Source organism: Anas platyrhynchos, chromosome 26 (genome assembly GCF_047663525.1).
Source record: "Anas platyrhynchos isolate ZD024472 breed Pekin duck chromosome 26, IASCAAS_PekinDuck_T2T, whole genome shotgun sequence".
Classification (NCBI taxonomy): Eukaryota; Metazoa; Chordata; class Aves; order Anseriformes; family Anatidae; genus Anas; species Anas platyrhynchos.
In genome coordinates, this window is record NC_092612.1 from 3,177,699 (window position 1) to 3,190,433 (window position 12,735).

Sequence of the window (12,735 nt, forward strand, 5' to 3'; positions counted from 1 at the left end):
TTGTGCTTGTGTTTGAGATGACTAAATGGTCATGATCCTGCCAAGCTAGTCTTGTCACATGCTTCTTCTCATCCATCATCTCCAGTTCATGTCCCGAATGACACTTCTTAGTGGTGTGACCCTACCTTTAGCGCTCTTTTCCATTAAATTTGCCTTCTAAGAAATCATACCTACATGACCTGAACTCACTGATACCTTCCTTCATGAAATCCACTGTTTTTATTTTACTGTTTACTATCCAACTGCTTCCTAAGGGTATTTTTTTGTGCATCTTTCATTCATATTGTATTTCACATTGACATTTTCAGTTTGTTCCCCCCTGATGATCACAATCAAATCTAGAGGAATCTAACTTCCCATTGCTTTTCCTGTTTTATGGTTGAAAAAAAACTATCCTCCATGCTTTGCTTGTAAGTTTTTATCTTGCTGGATTCCCTTCCCCATGAACGTCACACCAGTTTCTTACTGCTGCAAAGGCTCTTTGAAAGATGCTGCAGATTGTGCCAAATATGCCTTTCATGCTTCATCTTCTTGGTCCAACGGGCTGTGGTAGATTATGATGATAGTGCCCACAAGCTTTCCTACCACTAAGTATCACTTGAGTTATCTTCTGTGGCTCTAAAACCTCCCTTCCATTTGGGATATAAGGAGGTGAAAAGCCCTTTGCTTTCTTCCTTGCCTAGCCTTTCTACAAAGGTTACATTATTCAGTGTGAATACCTTTGTAGTGAACTACCCCACTAAGTGTTCATTGTGCCGATTACTCAATCTTTTAACTAGCCTTCAAACATTTCTATCTAATCCTATTTATTTTCCAACCTTTTTTGCATTAGTATATTGGTTTGTTTATTAGATTTCTGACTCATCCCTCTCCCTATTCCTCTTTCTATGATATGCTATCTTTATCTCCCTTCAAATTTTAAGCCTCTGCTGAGCTTCTCAGTGTTTATCTGTATGTTTTTATTACCCGTCTTTTCTGAGCTTATTTTTAAGCTGTACTTCCCAAAATTAGCAAATTGGAACACAAATACAGGCTTTCCCTTCTTTGTCAAGTGAACAAATTTGGACTTCAAGCAGCAACCTGTGTAGCATGTCACCCCATGGCTGACAAAGCCAACTCCATTGACATCTCACCAGCATACATTTGCGCAGAAGTTCTTGTTTGACAGAACTGATGAGGAGTTTCCAGCCCTTTCAGTACTTCAGACTCTCTCCTGTTGTGATTTTTGACCTGCCTAGGTTCATTCACAACTATACAATTGGGGTTGACTAGGATGGACGAGCTGCTTGTCATCCTCCATCATCTTAGCAAGATTCTCACATACGACAAAGACAGCACATCAGCATACCCCTTCTTGATCCTAATAGTTATCTACCCGTTATCTACCTTTGGAGCAGCCCAGAAGCCAAGCTCTTCCCTACAGAGGAATCTATTCATCTAATTCATTGATTAACTGTAGCGTCACAGGTCTTACTAGCAATTAAAGACTCAAGCTTCATGAAGACTAATTTAACATGGTGAGGAACTAAACTCCATAGCTATGCTGCTGCTTCCATATATACCAGCTCAGTCCATATACACCAGCTACAGTCCAACCTGAAGCACTTGTATCCTAAACTCTAAGCGGAAAAACTCAGCATCTCCATGAAAATACTGCTGCTGTAAAATTCTCATAACAATGTTGTCTTAGCTGCCTATAGCAGTATAGGTCTTAGTATTGCACTGGTCCCCAAAACAAGATCAGCAAATATTACTTGCCTGTAGAAGATGTGCTCTCAGATGTTGATCTCTTTCTGGAAGGGCTGCAATTTGTGCTCTCTGACTGCCTCTGGGAAGGTTTGTCCTGTGTTGGCAGAGTGCCTGAAAAGCAGATCAGGGAAGACAAAAGCACAAAAAAAAACACCTCACTTCAGTCTGGCAGTGATAATAAAACCCACTGTAGATGTTAAATATTCAAACTAATATTACTGCTTTTTAGCTTTAAGAATGCTTGCTATGATACATGTACCTACAGAAGGATGGGACTGAACCATCACAGCAGAATTTCTTACAGACCCAAGGCATAGAAAGGACAATAAACAAGCCATATGGAAGAATCACTTGGTATCCGAGTATTGGCTTTTATGTAAAAAGAAAAAAAAAAAAAAAAAAAAAGGAAAAAACAACCACCATGTCCAGGGATGGAGACTCCACAACCTTCCTAGGCAACCTGAGACAGAGGTTCAATCACCTGTATAATGGCACATTTTTTTCTTCTGTATGAACAGCATTTCCTTTACTTGAGTTTGCGCCCACTGCCCCTTGTCCTCTCACTAGGCAGCACTGAGTTTGGCTCCATTTTCTTTAACCCCTGCCATCAGGTACAGGCAGCATAGATAGGATCTCCCTTTCTGCTACAGGCTGAACAATCCCAGCTCTCTCAGCCTCGCTATGACGGAATTTCCAATCCCTCAGCCGCCTTTGGCTTTTCACCGGGCTCACTGCAGTATGTCCATGTATTTGTGGTACTGAGGAGTCCAGAACTTTTATGATGTGTATTATTAGCTCGTGGTGTAACAACTAAGAAATGTTCCATTGAGACAGGAAGTAAACAATACCGCTGTTCCAATTATTCTAAATTCTTGACAAGGCAGAAGAATCAGATTTAATTTCTCAGGAATTCTTCTCAGCAAGGGCATGATTGTAAGGCTGCTGGACATTGTCCTGAGCTGCAAACCAGAAATCTTCCTGTGAAGATTTTCAGGTTTTCCTGTATGGCATCCTGATGGAGAAATGGTGCTGAGGGGCTCCTGAGGTGGTTTCTCTACAGTCTGTTTCTACAACATGCAGGCAGAAAGAAGGTGTACTGGGACTCTGCAGGGAGACTACATGCAGTTGCTTAATCTTAGAAAGAATGATTGTTTCCTTACTCCAGAATCAATTTTTCTAGTAAAGAACTGTAAGAGACATTGATTTCATGCTGCACAGATTAAAACAGATGTCCTGGGACCTCAGGAAAACAAGGGGGGTTAAGGAGAAAAGAGAGGAAGAGGCAAAGCAGAGAGGGAAAAGAGGCGAAGCAGAGAGGGAAAAGAGGCAAAGCAGGAAGCAGAGAGAAAAAAAAAGATCAGAAAAAGAGGGAGAAAAAAAAAAAAAAAAGGAAGGAGAAGACTACATGCTCTAAGCAGGAGGAGGTTATATGGCTGTCCTAGGGCAGAAGAAAAGCGAGAGGGCCCCGGGGGCCGCTCGCTCTCGCTCCCTGAGGCCTCTCCCTGCAGGCCCGAGGCGGCCCGGCCTGGCCCGGCCCAGCCCAGCCGCGGCAGGGGGCGCCGCTGCCCGCGGCCCGGCCCCGAGCTGCGCCTCGGCCCCGCTGCTCGGGTGGAAACCCGGTACCGGCAGCGGCCCGGCGGTGGCTGAAACGCCGAGAGGCCTCGCTTGGAAACGCGGGCTTCCCTCGGCCTGCGGGCCCCAGGCCCGCCCTCGCGTTTGAGCGGCTCCCCGCGGGCCGCCTTGTTTTGGTTCTCCCTTTCCTTCCAGGAATTGTGAGCCCACCGCGGCCGCTCTGCCACGGGCTCGTCCCGAACCACTCCAGGCACGGAGCCGCCCGCGCTGCCACACCGCTGCGAGCCCCGGCTGAGAGGGGCAAGGTGCCCACCACTGCCCTGCTCCTCCGCACAGCCCCCAGCCCGGGCTCTCCCGTGGCGACTCTGGTTCGACTTTGGCAGCCGGCTAACAAAAGCATGCCAGGAATGGAACACGACACAACGAAGGAGCCCACGATACTCGCTTCTCTACATCCTTGCTCCACGGTTTAAGAATAAATCCCTGCTTTTTTTTTTGCAGGACCCCCGATCGGAGCAGGCGCTGTTACGCTGCTCGTGTACAACGCAAAGCAGTTTTGCCCCGTGGACACGAGACTGAGCCTGTCACCCGCTGTGCTTCCATACCCTTTTTGGGACGCGCTCCCAGCTGCTCTCACCAGAGCCAAGGCAGCAGGCGAGGACGCTGCCACGGGCGGCAACAGCAGAGCTACCGCCTATTTCACCATTTAAAGACAAAAAGTTACAGCCTAGGGGCCTTCGTGTCGGAGCGTGAGCTGCCTGTTTTAAACAACACATCTCCAGCATGTAAACATCTCTGAACTCCATCTCCTGTGAGATACCAACACTCGCTAGCATCCCTTCCCCAAAACATCCACATTTGGATTACAACTCTGAGACAAGCAACCAGAGACCGGCTAGCATCAGCTGAAATCACAGCATCTGTCGGTTCAAAAATCTATGGGAAGGAAGGGTATTTTTCAGGTGGGTATTTCTGAAATAAACTATCATGAATGTCCCCTACGGATCATACAGGACAATTTTAGGAAGCACTGCCCAATGCTGGTCTTGGACTTCTCTTTTTAACAGCTCTGATTCAGCGTTCCCTCCACCATGCACCTTAACTGCATCTGGTTTAATAAATAAAAAAAAAAATCTTTGCTGTACCTCATTCTTTTTCTCTATCTATGCTATTTTATGAAGTACACAAAAATATCTTTCACGGTGATAGCTTCAGAATCACAAGTCAGCAGTAGAGATAAAAAACCAAACAACTCTGCTACTTGACATCGATCTAAACAAAAATAGAGGCCCTTAACACGCAGCTTTTTTCTAGATGCAGTCTTAAGTCCTCTGATGTACTGCACATACGTGATGCGGGGCACTGGGAGCTCCTTGTGAATGAGATGAATGCTGAGCTGAAGGCTGGTCTCACAATAAAACAGCTGGTTGCAATTGCGGGAAATACACGCACTGGAAGTGATACACTGCATCTGATGAACCAATTAAACACTCCAAGAGGGAGAGTGATTCAGAGCCTTCACTAGCAGGTTTCAGCTTAAAGCATCTCTGCTTTTTCCTTTAATTAGGCTGTTCCTCATAAAAACCCAAGTCAGATCATTCACTGTAATGGAATTCCTCAGGAAATTCCCTGAACTGCACAAGCTACCACAACTAATTCTTCAATCCTCAGAGACAAATTTAACCCTTCAGTGACCTAGCACTTTGAATTTGTCTTTCCACTAAGCAATCTTACATTTAAGATTGCTTCTTACATTTCTTGTAAGAAGCAATCTTACAGCTTTACCACTTTCTCCTGACACTCTCCCCACAAGTAGTTTTAATAATAAAGCAGAGATATGAAAAACCTAAAATTTATGTTTTTCTAACTACATTTTATGCAATGTACTTTACTTTCCTCATACTGGACCATAAAACAAATGCATATTTTCAAAAACAAACAAACAAAAAAAACACCCAAAAACTGTTTAGATACACACTATTTAAATATATCATCAAAAGTTATGCTTCTTGGATGAATGGACAACTTGTAAAATAATCCAGCCACTTCCAACTGCCCTTAAAATAATGAAGTAAACCAAACAACCAAAAAAGCCAAAGCCAAAGGCAAAATAAAACCTTCATCCATGCAAGGCACTGTAGTGAGAGCACGGAGGTGGCAGGAGGCATCAGAATGGGGGCGTTACAAGAAAAGGAGGAAGATGAAAGTAAGGAATGCACAGAGTTAGTATTCCTTATTGACAGTTAGCTGTTTCCTTAGCTCTTGGTCTGTGAAGTATTAGTCACAAGTGGTTTTAGGTAAATGATTTAAATTTACCATGGAGAGTGTAGACAAGGATTAGGGCAAGGGAGGAGAAAACATCAGGCTTCTTCTATGCAACAGAAGCAAGCAAATAAAAGCACAAGCCACACTTTTGTCTTCTGCATATTATCTTTGTTATGTGCTCTCACTAAAATCTCCATGGCAATTAAGACAGAAGTGGGTAAAATGTGGAAATTACTCTCGCCAACACCTGTAATAATGAAGTACAGCATGAAGTGACAACATGAAGCCAGTAGGGAAACTGAGGTATAATATACTTTGTTCCAGTCCCAAACTTCATATTACATATTCTGTTCTTACTGTCGTGTAAATGACCAAGTTCACAGCTTCAGAGACCAGGCCCTTCCTTTGAACAGCAATCTTTTGATACTGTCATTGCAGTTTTCTGTGTATACAGCCTCAGCTAGTTCCGTTCCACTTTTGTTTGAGGCTACGTAAGATGAGTTTCCCAGCTATTAATAAAGCACTCACTACAAAGTTTGGTCTTCGGCATTCCCAGAATCATTCAGCAACTGTTGTAAGGTACTGCTAGAGGCCTCAAGTCAGGGATTCAAAGCTACACTGCAGTAAAAATTATCAAAATACCTAAAATGGAGTCATAAAAGAAATATGAAATGTTTTCTTTAATAGAGTAGTCCTTTGCAATAGTAGTACTAATAACTAGTCTAAAACCAATCAACCAAACTTCAAAATAAGCAGAAAAAAGACTTTTACAGTATCAGCAACCTTGAGAAAATTTAGATAGTTAAAATTGTGAGGGAAAAAAACAAACAAAAAAACTTTTCATGAGAACGCATCCTTAGCAAAACTTTATATACTGCTATAACAAAGCAAGACAGATCTGGTGGGAGGAGGTACTTACACAGTCCCAGAAGTCTGTACCAAAGATATGCAGAACTTTAATAGTAGAAATTCTCAACAAAAGCGCTAGTAATACCGAAATTCAACGCAGAAAAATTGCCACAAAGCCAAAGCTATACTTGCTTGCCTTTACTAGTGCACGTTCGCTAGAACATAAAACAGCAAGGCTCGTACGAAATGATACAATTAGAGCTCCCTTACCTGACAGAGGCTGCAGTGCCTTTTCAATAGAAGGCAATGGTTCCTTTCTAAGAGGTCGATTTAGCGAGGTGTCTTGTGCACTGAAGAGTCCAGGGCTGTCAGTTAATTTTTTACGTCCATTGGTGCTGGTAGAGTTCGTGACTCTGCAGCTGCCTATTGCACTTGTGAAAAGATTTGTGTGCTCATCATTGCTGGCTGGCTCCGAGCTGGGAGTAAATCCCCCCAGGGACAGACCTGGGGAATTTTCCGAGCAGTCTATCTGTAACGGTGTCTGCAATCCCAGTGCTAACGAATTAGTCTCTGAAGGCTCTCTCCTGACCCATTGTTCATCTCTGCTTAGCAAACCCTTTGAAGGTGACAGGTGTGGACAAGACATATGACACCTGTGTTTCTCCTTGTGTTTGTACCTCTCACCAACAGCCTCTTTCCCAAATCTGTAGCGCTTCAAGGACTCCAGAACAGTTCTCGAAGAGCTGTTAGCTGTTATAGTGTCCATGGAAACCTGTGGCTGTTCAGAAGTACGATGTTCTCTGTGTTTGTGGCGATGTCTATGCTTATGTTCAAGCATCCAGCCATAAGCCATTTCAGGTGGCACGCTGGGGTAGGTGCTCATTGACAAGAGCGGAGTCCTACTCGTTGTGAGGAAAGCCTCCTGGCGTAAAAGTTTATGCTTCTTCTTGTGATATTTGGTGGGATTGAGAAGCAAATGGCCTGTATGCATGTAGGAAGGTGGTGGCAGTGGGGTAGTGAAAGATGGGGAAGGTGGAGGAGGATAAAGGGTTGGAGGGTACCTTCCATAATAACCTAAACCTATGGGAGCAGCTGCAAGGGGAGATGGAGAATAAGGCATGCCATAAGAGGGATAGAACCCGGTACTGGAGAGAGGAAAGCTGAGACTATGCATAAAAGGCATTTCTGCCATAGCCTCCCGCATTTTTGGAGGCCTGCCTCTCTTTTTCTTTAAGTCAGGTTTTCTAATGTAGTGCAACGGATCTAAAGGAAAAGTAGGGTGAGTATAGAAACTATTGAAATTTATCCTAAAAATGGTAGGCAGTAAGTCTCGGGGTATAAAATGGTGACTTCTGTGGGTTATTCTAATTTCACTTAATCGACTTATTAATTCTTCTAATTCAGCTAGAAAATCTGGGTCCTGCCTGCCTCGGAGTTGAGGATACTTCTTTTTCCTTTTTCGCTTCTGCCTCTTCATTTTGTCATAGCTAAGGTAATCGTGACTTCGGCGCTTGCATTTGTGTTTATGCTTCTCTTTGAGATTGCTTAAAACCGTGGAAGTTTCAGGCGTAATAAGGGAAACATGATCAAATGAATGCCTTTTCTTTTTTTGCCCACAAAACTTCTCCGCTCGATCCGAAGTACTGTTATTATCTGTTCCTATCCCGCTGTCACTGGGTATCGTCTCGTCGCTGTGAGACTCGCTCACTGGGGAAGGAGTAGCTTCTTTCAGGGATGTCAGCTCACTCAAGTGAGAAGGAGAGTTTGGCAACAGCGTAGGTGGAGATAATCTCCTCCTTCCCTTAGCAGCTTTCTTCATCGCAAGTGTCTGAACAACACTTCCTTGTCTGGAGTGGATATGTAAATACGGCACAGAGCTGGGCTCGATGAATCCGGCGTCGCTGCTGACGGGGCTCTGTCCCCCGCTCACGGCAGAAGACTGAGAACAAACGGGAGATGGAAGAATCTCAGAACTACTGGCTGCTGAAGGCAGCAAGTGGGGAAGTACTTGTCCAAATGATGTCCCAGGAGTTTGCTGGGCAGACTTCTCAAGAACTGTCAAGCCGGCAGAATTGCTAGTTAAAATACCATTCAGGACAGCTTTAGGTTTCCTTCCTCTCCTTTTTCCTATATAAATTGTTCCTTTCTTGCTGACATTTATTTGCTGGCCTAATTTTGAACCAAAAGTGGCAGCAAGAGTTGACACTGTATTGTGGAGTTTAGATTGCACTTTCCCTTTGTTATTTGGTTCCACCGTACTAGAGAGAATCTGATTCAAAAGTTTCTTTCGCTTCAAAGTTTTCATTTTATTTATTTTTCGAATAATTGTTTTCATTAACTGTCCATTGTTTCTCTTGGCAACTTTTCTGTCTGAGTCTACTTCCAAATCAGTCATGCTACAAATATTAGGTTTTTGGACTTCTTCTGGCCCTCGGAGCTGGTCCTTTCTCTCAAAAAAATCCCCACTTCGATGTTGATCACTTTCAGACTCTATCTTGTTTGAACTCTCTGATCCAACAAAAGGCGCCACAGAAAGAATAGGCGGCTTCATTTTAATCGATGACCTGATCTGTCTTTTAGGTCTCCCTCTCTTTTTAGGAAAAGCTTGTCCTGATAAACTCTGTTTTAGGGAAGGAATTTCTACTTCAGGCTGCAAAATGGGAGGTTCTTGCTCTTCCTTTGACTGTACTGAAAATACTTTTGATGCTGGGATCTTTAGAGTTCTTTTGGGGGGACCTTCCAGCTCTGGCATCTCCTTTGATTTGGGTCTTCCTCTTTTGGGTTTATACATGTCAGGTAAGAAATCATCCGACATACACAAACTTGAGGGTTGTTTGTGAGTGCTGTAGAACTTTTGAGTCTGCTTGTCAGTCTCAGTTAACAGTGCAAGAGACTGCCCATTAGCCTCATTCAGTTTTGGCAACTGATGTTTGACAAATTCGTGCTCCACGAATGTAGATGATCCTATGTTTTTCAAGAACTTGGCCTGCTCCAAGTTACTGTTTGATAGTGCACTGTATGAAATGTTTTTAAAAAGCTCTGACCTTTCTAGTTCCAGACCCTTTGGAGGTCGACACGTGTTTCTTGACACCACTTTAGTCCATCGTGGTTTCCTTCCTTTTCTCTTCTTCAAAGGTTTTGATTGCTGACTAGAGCTCAGATTTTTTGCTCCTTGGCAGGATTTATCTGATGCAGCTATTGCACCAATCTTTAGGAACTGCTTGCTACTGAACAAGCTTGTAAAACTAACTACTGAAGGGGTGACAGTAGCATGAATGCTTGTTTCAGCTGCCAAAATCGGTTTTTTTCCTATAGAGGGACTAGTTCTTGAAGTTTCTACATAAGAAGCTTTCGAATCATTTAGATCTTTATCAGCACCTTTAAAATCGGTGCTCAGAGTATGGTTCAATGTTCTGTTTATGTTCAGAAGTGTACTGTCAGGCGAAAACTGAGTTTTGCCCATCTGATCTGAAATGCCTTCTAAGAGATCAGCTGTGGAACTTAAATGCAACGTGTTAGATGCTAACTGGGAAGATGTTGTTGAGAGGTTCCTGTTTAAGGTTGTAACAGACACCGTGGGTGAAGGTGATGGGAGATTTCCCTCTCCTACTGCACTAAACGGGGACTTTGCTGTGGATACATCTGAAGCACCTCCTGTCCGGAAGTCTGGTGAAGTGCAATATACTGGAGGCTGTTTTTCATGCTTAGATGCTTCATAAATCCCTTTTTCACTAGTTGAGTAACTGTCCTGTGGAACACAGATTCCTTCATTAAACATCTCCTTGCCCACATCAGCAATTTCTTTCTGAATTGAAAATTTTTCCAAGATACTTTCTTTACTTTGCCTCATAATATGCTTCTCAAATGTTTTGCTGGTAGCATTTTCTTTCAGTAGATCTGCAGAATCATGGCTTTCGAGGCTACCGAGGTTTGAATTACAAGGAAGCTTAAAGGGCTCTGAGGCAGGCGTAAGAGTGTCTGCTTTCAGAGTTCCAGAGTCCTTGTTAACCAAACCCACTGGAGTGCTGATTCCTGTTGGCTTCTTTCCAGAGTCCTTGTTAACCAATCCCACCGGACTGCTAATTCCTGACATCTTCCTCCCAGAGTCCTTGTTAACTGGTCCCACTGGGCTGCCAATCCCTGGTGTCTTTCTTCCAGAGTCTTTGCTAGTGAGAACTGTCGTACTGCCATTCCCTGGCATCTTTCTCCCAGAATCCTTGCTAAGCAATCCTGTAGGACTATTTATTCCCAGCAGCTTCTTCCCAGCATCCTTGTTAATCAATCCAGCTGGAGTGCCAATCCCTACTGCCTTCTTTACAGACTCCTTATTAGTCAATCCACTTGGAGTGCTGATACCTGGAAACTTCCTCCCAACATCTTTGTTGATTAATCCAATTGCAGAGCTGGTCACTGGCTGTTTCTTCCCAGAGTCCTTGTTAACTAACCCAGTTGGAGTGCTGATCCCTGCCGGCCTCTTTCCAGAGTCCTTGTTGACCAATCCAATTAAGGGGCCAATCCCTTGTGGCTTCTTCCCAGAGTCTTTGTTAACCAATATGGCTGCGCTACCGATCCCTAATGGCTTCTTCCCTGAGTCCTTGCTAACCAATCCAACAGCAATGCCAGATCCCGGCAATTTCTTTATCAAATCTTTGTTTACTATCCCACTAGCAGTTATGGTTCCTGGTAGCTTCTTCCCAGAGTCTTTAACCAAACCAGATGCAGTTCCACTTCCGGGCTTCTTCTGCTTTGTTTTGGAAGACTTCGAAGGAGGACAAGTTGCAATAAGCTGAGCCAATTTCTCTGTTACAGTTGTTGCTCCATTAATTTGTGTTCTATCCTTTAAGTCAGAATTATGGCTACTGATAAGAGTTGGAGGAGATGACTTTATATAATCTGTCATTTCAGAGTGCAATGGGGAAACTTTCTTAGATAAAGGATTTGTTTCTACTTGTATACCTTCTTCCACATGTAATTCAACTGTTGCGACATCTCCAGCTTTCTTGTACGACTTTGAAGGGTCCTAAAAGTCAATAGAAAGAGAAATTCTTTAGGAATAGAGCACAAAGACTCTGAGTAACACAGTGTCTTGCGGAGCTTATTAACACTTGCTTTTGGTAAGGTAACTATATAACCTGAATCTATGAGTTTTAAAGCAATTACATTTCAGTGGACACATTACGGCTTTTCTAATGTTAAGGAAAAACAAACTCACCACCAGTTCTTAATATAAACCATTTAATCTGTTCCCTAGTTATAAGAATTCCCCCCCCCCCCAAAAAAAAAAAAAAGCACAAACAACCCAAAAGCAACCTACCAAACCCTACTGATATTAAAACATCTCAACCTTGTCTCATGATCCTCTCAATCAATGTAGTACCAAGTTCTCCCCAGAGAAGACTGCTAATTGTACTAAAGTAATTCAAACTATTATTTTGTTTGTATGGGGTGAGGGAGAGGGCGAAGAATGTGAAGTAAACGAAGCTTGCAAAGTAATCAAATTTGAAACTTACTCTGTAAAAAAAAAAAAAAGTGCAATATCCACTACCTCAACAAATCCTATTAGGAACCTGTCAATAATATATTTTAATTGTTGTTTTTGAAGGACATTCTTTTTACATATAGCTCCCAGCACATCTTTGTAATGTATGGGATACAGCCTCTCCAACCTGGACCTAAAAATGGAAGATCGCCATCCCTTACAAGATAATTACACGCACACACAATTTGAAAACTTTATAGGATCTACTATCTCAAAGATTAAATGTAAAGCAGAAGACATCAATGCCATACCTATCCATCCCTCTCCAATAAAAATAAGACAATTGTATAATATTTACTGTACTTAATTACAGTCAGCACTAGATTAATTACATTTTAGAGAATTGTAACTGTGGTTGGCAAATATCTAATTATGCTGAAGAAAGCTATAGCCTGGATTCCTCTGAAATTATTTGATAAATAGCAAACTTTGGTGAAATGAATGAAGTATTTGCTTAGCAAGCTAACACCAGCATGATTTTAACAGAGGATTGCAAGCTACATTCAGCCTCACATTATTTTCTAGAGATGTGAAGATGTAGCTTGGGTAACGTGTTGCCTGAGCTGTCAGAGCCTCTGCAGTGCATAAACAGGCACTCCTCGTACTGAGCTACTGCTTTTCTGCAGAGCCAGAGCCAGAGGTATGCCTCTTTCTGCCTGGCACTTACTTGGAAGCTACTGAGTCAGCATGATCCACAGAGTGGTTCCAAACCTGGAATCCAACTACTGCAGCCAAGGCTCTCAGACGTACCGCAGGTGCAG

The 12,735-nt window shown here is 43.0% G+C and overlaps 1 protein-coding gene across 2 annotated transcripts in view; it reads right to left on the reverse strand.

The window, feature by feature from the left end:
- The window catches only part of ASH1L (ASH1 like histone lysine methyltransferase), a 58,095-nt gene that overhangs the window by 31,549 nt on the left and 13,811 nt on the right, over positions 1-12,735 (reverse strand). For both annotated transcript variants that reach the window (XM_038167740.2, XM_038167739.2), the window contains exons 3-4: positions 6,706-11,455; positions 1,759-1,860 (exon numbers count right to left, since the gene is read on the reverse strand). In XM_038167740.2, coding sequence (XP_038023668.1) covers positions 1,759-1,860; positions 6,706-11,455 — 4,852 coding nt within the window. The remainder of the gene's footprint in view (positions 1-1,758; positions 1,861-6,705; positions 11,456-12,735) is intronic.